The sequence below is a fragment of the Microtus ochrogaster genome, chromosome 8, assembly GCF_000317375.1.
Source record: "Microtus ochrogaster isolate Prairie Vole_2 chromosome 8, MicOch1.0, whole genome shotgun sequence".
NCBI classification, from domain to species: Eukaryota; Metazoa; Chordata; class Mammalia; order Rodentia; family Cricetidae; genus Microtus; species Microtus ochrogaster.
In genome coordinates, this window is record NC_022015.1 from 12,475,289 (window position 1) to 12,488,337 (window position 13,049).

At 43.5% G+C, this 13,049-nt stretch overlaps 1 protein-coding gene across 2 annotated transcripts in view; it reads right to left on the reverse strand.

Moving 5' to 3' along the window:
- Syt9 (synaptotagmin 9) overlaps positions 1–13,049 on the reverse strand; it is a 167,880-nt gene that overhangs the window by 107,467 nt on the left and 47,364 nt on the right. For both annotated transcript variants that reach the window (XM_005351099.3, XM_026781569.1), the window contains exon 2: positions 9,278–9,629. In XM_005351099.3, coding sequence (XP_005351156.1) covers positions 9,278–9,629 — 352 coding nt within the window. The remainder of the gene's footprint in view (positions 1–9,277; positions 9,630–13,049) is intronic.

Here is a 13,049-nt window from a genome sequence, read left to right on the forward strand (position 1 = left end):
AGTCCTCATTGTCCGCTATGTTCAGCAAGTCCGGTTTTATCCCATGCTTTTTCAGACTCAGGCCAGCTGGCCTTGGTGAATTCCCGAAAGAACCATGTGAAAATGGGATCTATAGACCCAAAACATGTTTTAAACCATTCTCCTTTTTATAGCTCAGATGTTGTCACGCAGGCATCCTGATGCATCCTAACATAGTGCCCTGATCACTAATCACCCACATAGCAGCCCAAGATTGCTGTCACAGAACTGCCAGCTTGTACCTGTCACTCAATGCAGCACACAGCGAGCAGACATATCCCAGGTACAAAATTTCCCAAGCATACAAGACTGTACAGTCTGAAGGCACTGCTGCAGATTATGATTTCTCCTAGAGACATCCACAGTGCGAAAGGTGATTTAGAGGAGGTCAGAAAGGCAGGAGATGCTTTTAAGTGGTCAACCTGGCTGTCCATTAGCGTACCCAGGTCACTCCCTTATCCAGAAGTGGAGCCACTGTGGAGCAAGAAAAGGCTTTAAGCTTGTCCTGCTGGCCTTTGTGTGCAAGAGGGACAGGCACAGAGCTAACAATCATCCTGCCCTAGACAGAAACCAGAAGAGATGAGGGTATCAGTCCCATGTCTATCTGCTTTTCATCCTTCTTTCCAAGTTAGATTCAGAAGTCCATATTGCAGTAAAAGCTACTTTATTCCATTCTGGCTAGGGACTAGTTCATGGGACTAATAGGTGATAATAGTTAGTGGTACTGTTTATGAAATAAAACCACTCTCTTAACAGACAGTGTATATGGCCTTGGGATATGGTTCAGTGGATAGAGTACTTGCCTATCACATGCCAAGCACCGGGTTCAATCTTCAGCACAACTTAAAGTTGGGTACGGTGGGGCATGCCTATCCTAACGCAGGAGGTAGATGTTAGGAAGCTCACAAATTCAAGATCATGCTTGACTACATGGCAAGTGAGACCCCCTTGTCGGAGACAGCCACTGAGGGCTTCTACTCAGGACTTGAGTCTGATTGAGCACCACTGTGCTACACTCTTGCTGGGTTTCTGCTAAGAAGACTCGGTGCATAGCAGGTTACCTTCATGCTTTTATAGTTCTGGATGGAGAGTCATCACATGAGCCTGCACCCATGTCTGTGGAACTATCATATGAAGCACATTTTAATTTAAATTTAAGATAAACAGAATTGCCTTCTTAGCAGTGAAGCACATTCTGCTCAACATACCTGTTCTCTTAGACATGAAATCTGAAGAAATTAGTATTACACGTTTGGCTCTTCCTAACCACAAGGGATTGCCAGATGGCAAAGGGAATGGACTGGAGAGGGCATTATGGAGACACTTGTGCTTCAGAGGCAGAAGCAAAATCTCATTCCCTGAGAAGGTGCAGGAAGCTCCTTATTCCAAATTCCAAAACAAATTGCATCAGTAAAGGGCTTGCTTTGAACATACAAAAATCTGAGTTAAGGGGATGGAGCTGTGGCTCAGTGGTTAAGAGCTTGCAGAGTACCTGGGTTCAATTCCCAGCATGTTGCAGCCAATAATCTTCTGTAACTCCAGTTTCAGGGGCTCTAATACCTTTTTCTGATCTCTTCAGGTACCACACATGTACATGGTATACACACACACACACACACACACACACACACACACACACGCACACACACATAGAAGCATGGATGCATGCACATACATACACTCTCTAAATATTCTTCTAAAAAAATCAGTCACAAATATGAATATTATTGCACAACAAATACATGTTAATTCATGCCTGCTAAAATTTCTCTCCCAGATTAATAGTAGGAAAATAGTTGAATCTCACTGTAGAGTAGTAGATTAAATCTCTGTGTGTGTGTGTATTGCAAATACATCATATAAATCTCTCTTTCTATGAGATCATGTGTGCCTATCTTTGTGTGTCTCTGTGTGTGCATACGTGTTTGTGTGTACGTCTCTGTGTATGTATGTGTCTCTGGATGTATGTGTCTCTGTATCTGAGTGGCATACACATAGAATAGAGAGGTCCAAGGATCCAGAGAAGCGGTATAACTCACAGCTTCCCTGCATAACTGATAGCACTCTGTGGGCTGAGAAATCAGAACAGGAAGGCTGCCCTAGGGACACAGAGGAGAAGATGAGGTAAAGGAAATGGAAAATCAATATCCCATAGCTCTCATGGGGTACTCAGATGGAAGCAGGAGAAGAGGCAAGTCTAAAACAAATAGGAAAGACAGAGGACAGTGTTCTAACCCACACGACCCTCACCGGGTGCCCTGGTTCCGAATAACGTCCAGTACAGTAAACGAGAGGTTCCCTAGAGAGAGTCTAGAATTGTAGTGTCTCTGCACAACACTGTAACATTTAGTGGCTGTGGTAAGGAGGAATTTGTCTAAAATACAGTCTTCTGAGTAGGTCTGAGGAGTGCTGTACTCAGGGCTTAATGCACATAGTGAATGAAGAGATGGCTCAAAGGTTAAAAGCACTTGCTGCACTTGAAGAGTACAGTTCCTCAATCCCCTGCTGTGACTCACAACTATCTGTAACTCCAGTTCTAGGGGATCCAGCATCCTCTTCTGGTGACTGTGGGTACCAAAGACATGGGTAGTGAACATATATACAGGGAGGCAAACACTCAAACACATAAAATAATATTAAACAGTGAAACACACACATGCGCACGCATGCATGCACTCACACACAAACATCGGGGGGAAAAGGTAAGTTCCAAGAATGATGGGTCCAGGAATTGAGAGACAGCCTCCTTTGTAAACAAGCCTTGCTGACTCTGAGAAGCTGGCGGCCAGGGTTGCAGATCTCAGCTTTCTCCAGGTCTGATTCGTTCATGGAGGAGGCAAGGGAAATAACTTGAAGATTGCCCTTGGCTATCCTAGACCTTAGCTGAGCATCGAAGATGTCTGCATTCAAAGATATTTAGAACAGTTTGTAGAACAGTTTTTCTGTAATATACTAGCAACCATATTTTCATGTCTGAAGGAATTTGAGCCTTGGACTGAGCCCAAGCCATAAGGCAAGCGGGGAAAGAACTCTCAAGGCAAAGGGGCTTCTCTTCCTCCCCTTTCCTTTAACGTAAACTAACCAGTTCCAGCCCTAAGATCAGTCCCTGAAGTATCACCCCCAGTGCCAACCATTTTCATTAGAAAGGAGAGAGGACTTTACTGTAATTTAACAGACACGAATGTGAACAGACAGAGAGTGGATGAAAAGGTGCAGAGAAACAAAACAGTCCAGTCCAGGTCCTGAAGGCGACAACTGGCCTGGGAGGTGAAGACACAGTTCTACAAGAGCGCTGAAGTATAACAGGTGGGGATAAGTACGGACTCCGGGTTAGAGTCCAGGAACAGAGAGAGGATAAGGAAGCTCTGGCTCAGGAAACTAGGAAGAGAGAAAAGTTGAGCTGGCTTTGCCCCAGCTGTATTCTCAATGATACTGGAGACATCAAAGGAAAACAACTGAATTTTCAACATGGTCCCAGCTCTCCCGGAAGGATGTTCAGCTTTGTGGTCCCAGCAGTTTTCTCCAAGCCCCTTGCTAAGCCTACTGTGCTTAGCATCCAGTGCTTAGGACCCATTTTTTATTTCCTGAGCAACCATGGATACATTCTTCTAGGTTCCTTCATTTTGGTGACCTCATCTCAGAGATGAAACCTGATCGACTTTCCACACAAGCTTCAGGGACCAAAGGGAGAAAAGGGGACGCAAACTGAACTTCAGAACTACCTTTGTGGGCAACAAAGTAAAGAAATAGTGAGACAAGGCCCCAGTCTCCCCTGAAACTCGGTTTAATGGAGAGAAGAGTTGCTTGTTCTTAACCGTACAGACAAGAGATACCCTAGACAGGGGGATACATCCACACACTGCAAGGGAAGGAGGTGTGGCAATCTGAGGTTTTCAGGCTTCTCTCAAGAATGAGATTGTAAAGATGAAGGGATCTGCTTGGAACCAGCAGATACTTAGAAGTGTGGCTTTCTCCCTCCCACCCATTCCCAAGTGACCCAAGCTTGAACCTTGATGTCACTTTCAAATACATTTTCTTTCTTACATAGCTCTTATCAACTATCTCATTCCATCCCCAAGTGTACCCAGATTAGACATGCCTTCACCACTGCAGGCCTAGGCTCCACAGACCCTACAGATTTGGCATTCCTACCAGATTAACCTCTAGGAATTTGAGCATCCCAACCTGTGGGACTTGTGGCCTTCTTTGGGGCCTATGAGGAGAGAGTTTTCTTTGCCTGTTAGAAAAGATATTGGTATCCACTATAGAATTTTCCTCATAACAGATGCTTAATGTGCATATTTATGTACAGTAAACTCATTATTGCCATGAATAAAACAGTTTCTCATAATTACTAGCAGGGAAATATGGATTTAAATATAGTTTTGGGGTTTCATGGGAATTCAGTGAGGTCTAGGCAACTTCCATTCTCAAAATCATCCATTTATCAAAATCCATAGAAATAACTATAAAAATAATGCAAAATCTTTTGTTCTCAGTATCAGAACAGGACTCACTAGAAGCATGCCACTTAGAGCTGGGGATACAATGCCATGGTAGAGCATTTGCCTAGCATGCGTGAGACTCTGGGTTTGATTCCAGCCATGAAAATAAGAATGTTACATAGAGTCATGACAGTGTCAGCCTCAGTACTCTTTGCTGGGTTGTCGCCAATAAAGGGGTCCAACTGTGAAGACTCAGGGTTATCTTCATCTTTAATCCCCGCAGGGCATTTCTAAGGCTCTATGGATTGCTTACTTCAGAGATAAATTCAAAGGTCGACATGGAAGGCTTCTAATAAGCAGAAGCCTGAAGTGAATGACCGGTTCACACCACGAAAGGCCCTACGTAATCTCTACTTCTGACCTTTGTCATCCTTGTCAGAGAAATGTGGGCTGTTGCTGGCCTGTGTATTCTGTCAGCCATTCTTAGAAGAAGGTCTGCTATTCCTAGAGCTGTACCAGGAACTAGACGTAGAAAAAGAAACAAAACAGATATGGTTTGTGCTCACAGAGGAAAGATGGGTGATAAAGAAACAAATGACAACTTGGAAATAGAGTTGAATATCATGAAGGAGCAAAAACAAAACATGTGAAGCTGGAGTGGGAGGCAGCAGAGAGAATATATCCTTCAGGTGGGTGCCCGAGCCTCCTGAACAGGGATGGTTAAGCTGGGACACTAACACTGGCACGGACGGTAAGGATAAGAGGAAAAGCACCAGTGGCTGAGGGAACAGTGTGTGCCAGGGACTCTAGGCAAGAACAGGCTCAGATACCACAGGGAACAGGGGAGGCATGTGTAGCTGACAGCACTGAGCTTTCTACTGGGCCCTAGTGAACAGTAACCTCCAGCATTGTGCTTCACGGTGGCCCTGGCAGGAGGAAGCAGGACCTTCACAGATCTGATGAGGAGTTGTGGTGTGACCAGTTCTGTTATAAAGGCGAAGTGTTAGTCAAGAAAGGAAAGTGAGCAGATCGCATTTGGGTTTCCTCTACTTTGGGGATCCAGGAAGTTTCATATATTCAAGCTTTCCTAGAAAGCTTTGATCTAACAATTCTGAGAAAAGTAAGATGTCCACATTCCCAAAATATTATTAGGTCAATACTTCAAGGAAGGCATCACCCAGATGGAAAAAATTAACAGAATTTTGGTTGTTGCAGCAGTAACTGAATTAACCAGACACAGCATTTTAACAAGTTTGGCCTTGGCTGTCCTGGATCTCAATGTAGACCAGGCTGGTCTGGAACTCATAGAGAACCACCTGCCTCTGCCTCCCAAGTGCTGGGATTAAAGGGGTATGCCAACACTGCCTGGCTGACACTCTTAGAAAATAAAAGCATAGTTCATCTTTAGACAACGAGGTGAGCCCAACATTCCCAGGGAGAAGAGGCCAGGTAAAGTGGCAATTTCCTATGTAAATGCTACAGCAGAAGCTATGGCAAGCATGGCAACATGGAGGGTACCATGAACACTGTGTGTACTGGGCCTTGGAGCTGTCCTGCAAACCATGGGAGAAGGCAAAGGGGGTCAAAAACAGGAAAAGAAGAAGATTCTGACCCATCTTAGCAGAACCTACCCTATCCCTACAACATGGTACTTAACAGAATGTTACAAATGGTTTAGAAGGTTTCATAAGCAGCTCAGTGAGAAGACAACGCCTAGCATTTCCAAGCTCCTGTGGTCCTCAGAGCCGTAAAAAACACCAATCTTTTGAATGAAGGAAGGAAATTTCAATCATTTTCCATTTTGTCAGTAAAAAGTGTGTGTGTGTGTGTTGTAGAGTACTTCCTTTAAGCACATACAGACATCATCTTCAGCAGAGTAGATATGTCTAGTAGATAAGGACCCCTAAAATCCAGCTTGTTAACTACTGGGGCTCCATCATAGGAGAAGATACAGAGGGTCTTTGAACCCTAAGAGGTTCCTGCTTCTCCCTCTGCATCTTCTGGCCATCTGTATGCAATTCTAACCTAATTCCACATGGCCTCAAGGTCCTAGGAAGTATTAGAGAACTTAGCCTGTGGCAGGTTAACTGAAGCAATGGAACTATAACCCCTCTATGTAGTTATGGGAAGTTACTGTCCATGCTAAAGTGAGATTTTCTGCTGGTCTGGCTGCTTTGGGGTCACACTCATGCTCCTATAAGTAAACTCATTGGTTCCTCAAGTTAGACACTGTCAGAATAATACCTTGGTTCTCCACAAGTAAAGTTTGTGTTCTCTCTCTCTCTCTCTCTCTCTCTCTCTCTCTCTCTCTCTCTCTCTCTCTCTATCTCTCTCTCTCTCTGTACCACTTTCTTTTTTAAAATAAAAATTATTAACATTTTTCCTTTATTTTATATACTGACAAGTTTCCCCTCCCTCCTCTCCTCCCATCCCCCCTCCTTCTCATCTACCCCCTCCCCATCCTCCCAGTCCTCCTCTGTCTCCATTCAGAAAGGAGCAGGCCTCCCATGGGCTTGAACAAAGCATGACACATCAAGTTGATGTAGGACTGAGCCCCTCCCCCTCTGTAAAGGCTGGACAAGCTAATCCAGCATGGGAAACATGTTCTCATAAGACAGCAAAGTGCCACGGACAGGTCCTGATCTCACTGCTAGGAGCCTCACAAACAGACCAAGCTATAAGACTGTCACAAACTGCAGGGGGCCTAGGTTGGTCCCACACAGGCTCCCTAGCTGTTGATTCAGAGTCCTTGTGCTTCCTGGAGCTCAGGTGTGCACATTCTTAAAAACAGTTGCTAATAAATTTGAGGATCACTGCTAGACAAAGGCACATTTCCAGGAAGAACGCAAGGAACTAGATTAGTCGTAATTTAGGTATGAATGTTGAGGCATTCCTCTTCCAAATGCCAAAGTTGTGCAAAGGTAACCAGTTCTAGTGACTGCATATGAAACCTCATTTTTAATAAGGGATTTTAGGAAAGAAGACATGGAAATCAGCCTTTTTTTAAAAAAAAAACAGTAAAATATTTGCAAATTCTTAATACTGGGTCAAATGTAGCTGAAAAGCGTTTAGATTGCTGATGGCAGCTCAGCTGTTATTGAACCCAGTTTTCACTGTTTGAAGGATAATTTAATTCCTTATCTTCAAATCTAAAATAATCTGAATATAAAATGCATTTTATAGGGATTAATCTTTTGTTCTTCTTTTTTAATTTCTCCTACTGAGTTTCCATAGATCTATGGTGATGCTAACAATGAATTTCCTCTTTTAAACACATCTCTTTATCCAGGCTATCTAAATATTTTTAGGATAAACACTGTGATAATTCCAGGGATATCACTGATGACAGCTTGTTAGTTACAGGGCACTATGTACAGATCAAATCCATTAGGAACATTTTTATCACTCTGTGTCTCAGGGAACCCAGGCAGGAGCAATTGCATGAGTAGTGACCCACATGACCAGCTCCAGGTCTCGGGGACACTAAAAAGATCTTATTATAAGTCTGCCCCACTGTAGGAACTGTATGGTGATATCAACTCTATCTGTCTGAAGAGAAATCCTTGTGAGGAAGTCTGAGATTTTCCTGAAATCAAGAGGAAAACATAGCAGCTTCTTTAAAGAGGACTATTTTAAGTTTTGGTTTTTGATACAAAACTGGAAATAATGCTAAAATAAGTTTCTGGAGGAAAAACCAGACTATAAACTGTCATATTCTACCACACTTAATGTGAGTGAGTACAGTCTCTAGGATAAACTTCATTATCATTCATATTTCTAGAGAACAGAAAGAACTTTTAAAAAACATTCCAAACTATATTCATATTTTCAAAAAATAACTGCACATGTTATTCCCCTGGCTATCACTCGAGCAAATATTTTACTGTTTTGTTTTTTTTTTTTAAAAAAGGCTGATTCCCATGTCTTCTTTCCTAAAATCCCTTATTAAAAATGAGGTTTCCTATGCAGTCACTAGAACTGGTTACCTTTGCACAACTTTGGCATTTGGAAGAGGAATGCCTCAACCTCAGCATCTCTGCAGAGTTCTGTGAAAACAGCGACACGGAAGGCTAAGTGACAGTGCTACCAGTGCAATCTGTGGAAGTGTGTGTTACCCTTTCGTATCAAAATCACTCCTACGTTGGTATTTCTACTACCCTTCTATTACAGAAGCGAAATGGACACACACGAAGGTTACACAATTTGTTCAATACCACAACAAATGTAAATAAAGCAGCTCTTTACATGCCAGAGTCCACAGGGTTTTAATCAGTATACTCTTGCTATCCACTGCTGAGGAATGCACAGCATACAGACAATAGGATCCCCATTCCCAGCAGTCTGCAACTGTTAGAAAGCCTGGGGGTGGACAAGACTTAACTGTGGCATCTAAAGTCAGCCTATTGTGAATGCTAGCATAGGTCAGAAGCACAGTGAGTCAATTTTATGTCTTTAGGAGGACACCATAAGAAAAATACCTAACAGCTCAGATTCTAGTGCCCAAATTCTGATCTGGGTACATGATAATATACATCCTCCTTAATTCTAAATTTCCCTTACTGAAAAATTAAAATAACAGTACCCATGTCAGAACTGTTTATAAAAATAATAAGTATACGACATGGGAGTAATGTCAATCATTACTTTTATGGATTCCATGGAAACGAAGCAGGAGCCACAGAGTTGCATTGTTTTCATGTTTCTGAGACTAAGTGGACATCTCGATGATTACTGGACCCTCAGCTAGTCAGGCAAAACACAGGGAGGTGGGGTGGTCCTTGCCTTGCATTCATAAAGGAAGGGGCATTACTGACCGAGCTGATGGCGTTGGCTCTGTGACTTGTCGCTGAACACGGATGGCATGGGCACAGTTCTCCTGGTCACCTGGCTGGGTGGAAAGGGGAATGTCGGGGGAAGTGTGGCTGATCTTCATGGAGGAGTCAGGGCAGGGTGTGGGTGGGTCTAGGAAGTCCTCGCTGTTCTCCTGCTCATTGGTCTCTGTGTCTGTGTAGTTAAGCGGCTCTTGGTTGTTGTCTTTGCCACCAGAGAACAGGCCTCGCTCTCGCCATGGAACCCAGCACAGTTTCCAAGACACGAAGAGAGAGACACCAAAGAGGGCAAGACCACAGGCGGTAACCACAAGGGTTAGCAGGCTCACAGAGATATCTGCAAAGAAGAAATGGAAAAAGTCAGTCAGTGCAATGATGGTTCTCAGGGCTGCACACTGTGCAGTCCAGGCAGAAGGACCATCTCGTCCACTCATTCTAAAGGATCCAACTCTGAAGGCCAGGCTGGGAGATGCTGCAGTGTTACCTGACAATGAGGATGCAGATACAAACCAGAAGCTCCAAGGTCAAAAGGAGAAAGAAGATAACACTGTGCATACAAATTGAGTTTAGAAACAACACATGTTTAAGGAGACTGAGTGGCCCTGCAGGTTGCATAAGACTATCTTCCAGGAAACAACTATCACTAAGGTTTTCTGAGTGTGGAACTTTTAACTGTCTTTTAGATTTACCCTGTCATCTCAAAGATCCATACAATTTAGGAATTAAACCACACGTATTTTTCTATTAAGTTTTTAAGGGCCATGGTTAGTGTGCTTTGTAGCAACAAACACACCTACCACTTAGGTCTTCAGAACTTAGAATGTCACAGTTTTGAGTGTCCCCAAAGAAAGCCTGGGACATCTATTCAAGAGCAGGAACTTTTCTTAGGAGGAAAAAAAAAAACACAGACAGACCAAGTTGGGGACCTAGTATGTTGTGCAACTTCAATCCAGTTATCAGAGCGGTAGTTACAGGCTAAGCTGCTGAAGATCCTGAGCTTCTCCACCCACTCCTGTTAGTCACTAACTTCAGGGAAGTTCTAAAGAACATTCCATACCAGCACTTCAGCACCCAGCCTAGGAAGAAGAAGGAGCTTCAATGGCCAGAAGAAAATCCCACACTGAACCCAATGCTGAAACCACAGTAGAGGTCTGCAGGCGTGCCACAAAGGGACAAGGGCAAGGGGACACAGCCGAGAATGATGGCAAATGTATGTGGACCACAGGTCCCATGGCCTCACAGTATTCTACAGCCATGCTCACACCTTTAAAGGCAAAACGTAGTCTCTCCCAGTTTCCTATCTCAAGGTCAGGTCAGAGAGACTGCATCAGGAACCTGATGTCATCTCTGACACCACACTTCAAAGGATGCTCCCACATGTTCATTGTGTTGCCCCACCCCGCAGGACTCTCCCCAGCTTTTGTCTCTACCAGGCATTTTTTTTAAAACTGCGCTGCTCCCTTACAGTATTCTGAACGCCTATTATGTCACAGACAGTAAGCCACATTTTGGAGACACAGTAAGATAATAGTCTTCATACCTTCATAGGTATTCTGGAGAAATTTTAAAAAATTAATACCCATAAGTGTTCAATGATTTGTGACAGTCATATCCCTGCTAAACCATGTAGGACCTACACCACTTACCCACTGAATAAAGCCGACCAACCACCAGCCATGATTTCATCATGACTTTGATTGTTCTTATGAAATAATAATCATTTTGTCATGAAAATTGCTCTTGAAAGGAGCAAGCTGCCAGGCTGCTGATGGATCAAACAGATACCCCTATGCCTCCTATCAATCTTTGTTGTGGTCAAACAATATTACATTTCTGCTTATAACACTGGGATTCCTGTTTCACTGGGCTCAAAATCTCACTGAAACAAGATACACAATTTTCTACGAGGAATAGCATCACCACTGAGTAACATGAAGGAATTTCTTGAGTTGCTGCAGAAAAGCCAATCAGTAGTGAACACTTCAGACCAACCGGTGAAGGGACACTAATCAAACCAAAAATGAAACATCCCAGGCACAGGGCTAGGGAAGTAGCTTAGATGGCAGAATGCGTGCCCAGCACGCAGGTGGTCCAGCACTGGATTCCCAGCACTGCATGGATTAAACACAGTGGCACATGCCTGTAATCCTACAACTGGGAGGTAGAGTCAGCAGTACCAGGATTTCAATGTCATCCCTAGTATAACGGTGACTTCAAGAATGGTTTAGGTTGCTGCAAACATTCTCTCTCTCAAACACAAAAGTTCCCAGGTAGAGAAGTGGGGGGAGTAGGTTGCACAGTTAATAGAGGCAAAATAAAGTTACCTTGCTTCATAGATCCCCAACATGGCCTTGGGGTGCTGAAGAAAAGGTGTGACCTCAGGCTCCACTTGGCTATGACATTTCACATAGTGAAGTGAAGTCTCTGTTGGTGCAGACTTCTACAACAGCTGGCTGGGGTCATACTTACAGGCATAGCAAACATCAAACCCCAGCCCCCATAGGAGAATCTGAACACAAACCAGGCTACACATACAGTGGGATCCCTTGACAGTTTGTACTCCATATGCAGCCAGAACTCCTTCATTAACAACTGCAGCTTTGTTTCAACAAACTTCATTAACAACTGCAGCTTTGTTTCGACAAACACCGCAAGGAGAGCAGCTGCAAAGGCTGGGGGAGGGGGATGGTAGGAGACAGTGGGGTTAGGACTGTGAGGTGGTCACTGTGTGTTATTTACTGATCACTCTCCCATGTCATAACACTCTCCTCCACGGAGCTGGTTAAAATCACAATTCTCTGTTGGTCTGGGACACTGACTTGTTCCATTGTTGCCAATGGAAGATGAGTCAATACAATTACCAACCTCAGACTGGAGGTTCTTTTGACAGTAAGAGCGAGCCCTCATGTCAAGGCTGATCTTCAAGCCTTTGCACCCTAAAAAAAAAATGATTTATGGAACAAGCACCAAGTCTAGAACAAGGAATAAATTTAACTCAGACTCACAGCCTGTGACACAGTTACAAGTGAGGCACAGATGCATGAGTGAAACCTAAAGAGTTGGCGTTTAGAGTCTCTGTGATTTTAAAAGGGTTTGGTGTCAGGGCAAAAGAGCTGGCTAATGTATACGACCATATAAATTACCGGCAGGAGCTGGGACGCTTTAAAGAAAAACAAAATGTTATACCATAATAACTAAATGGGGTTAAGATCGTTAACCCTGGATTGTTACTAAGACATACGGTTATCTGGACTTAGGAATTTAATGTGGTGCTGGAGAAATGGCTCAACAATTAAGAATGCTTGCTCTGCAATCGTGAGGACAAGATTTTGGATCTCATCACAAATGTTAAATCCAGGCATTCTATGCACAGCTCTGATCCAGCTCTGAGTGGGGAGAAATGGGAGACTCATTGGGACTTCCTGGCTTGCTGAGGAAACTCGATACCCAGGTTTGCGGAGACACTGCCACAAAGGAATAGATAGAGGGTAAAAGGGGAGAAGACATGACACCTTATGGTCTCTGTACACATGAACAGGTATGCATATAAATGCATACAATCATACACACAGAGATAAAGATTAAAGACTGAACTCAACATGACAGGCCAGGTATAGTGATTAATACATCTACTTTCTGCACTCAGGAAGCAGAAGCAAGAGAAACATCATAGTTACACATCACCCTGGTCTACATGGCAGGTTTCAGGGCAGCCAGGGCTACATAGTGAGATATTATCTAAAAATAAAAAAATAAA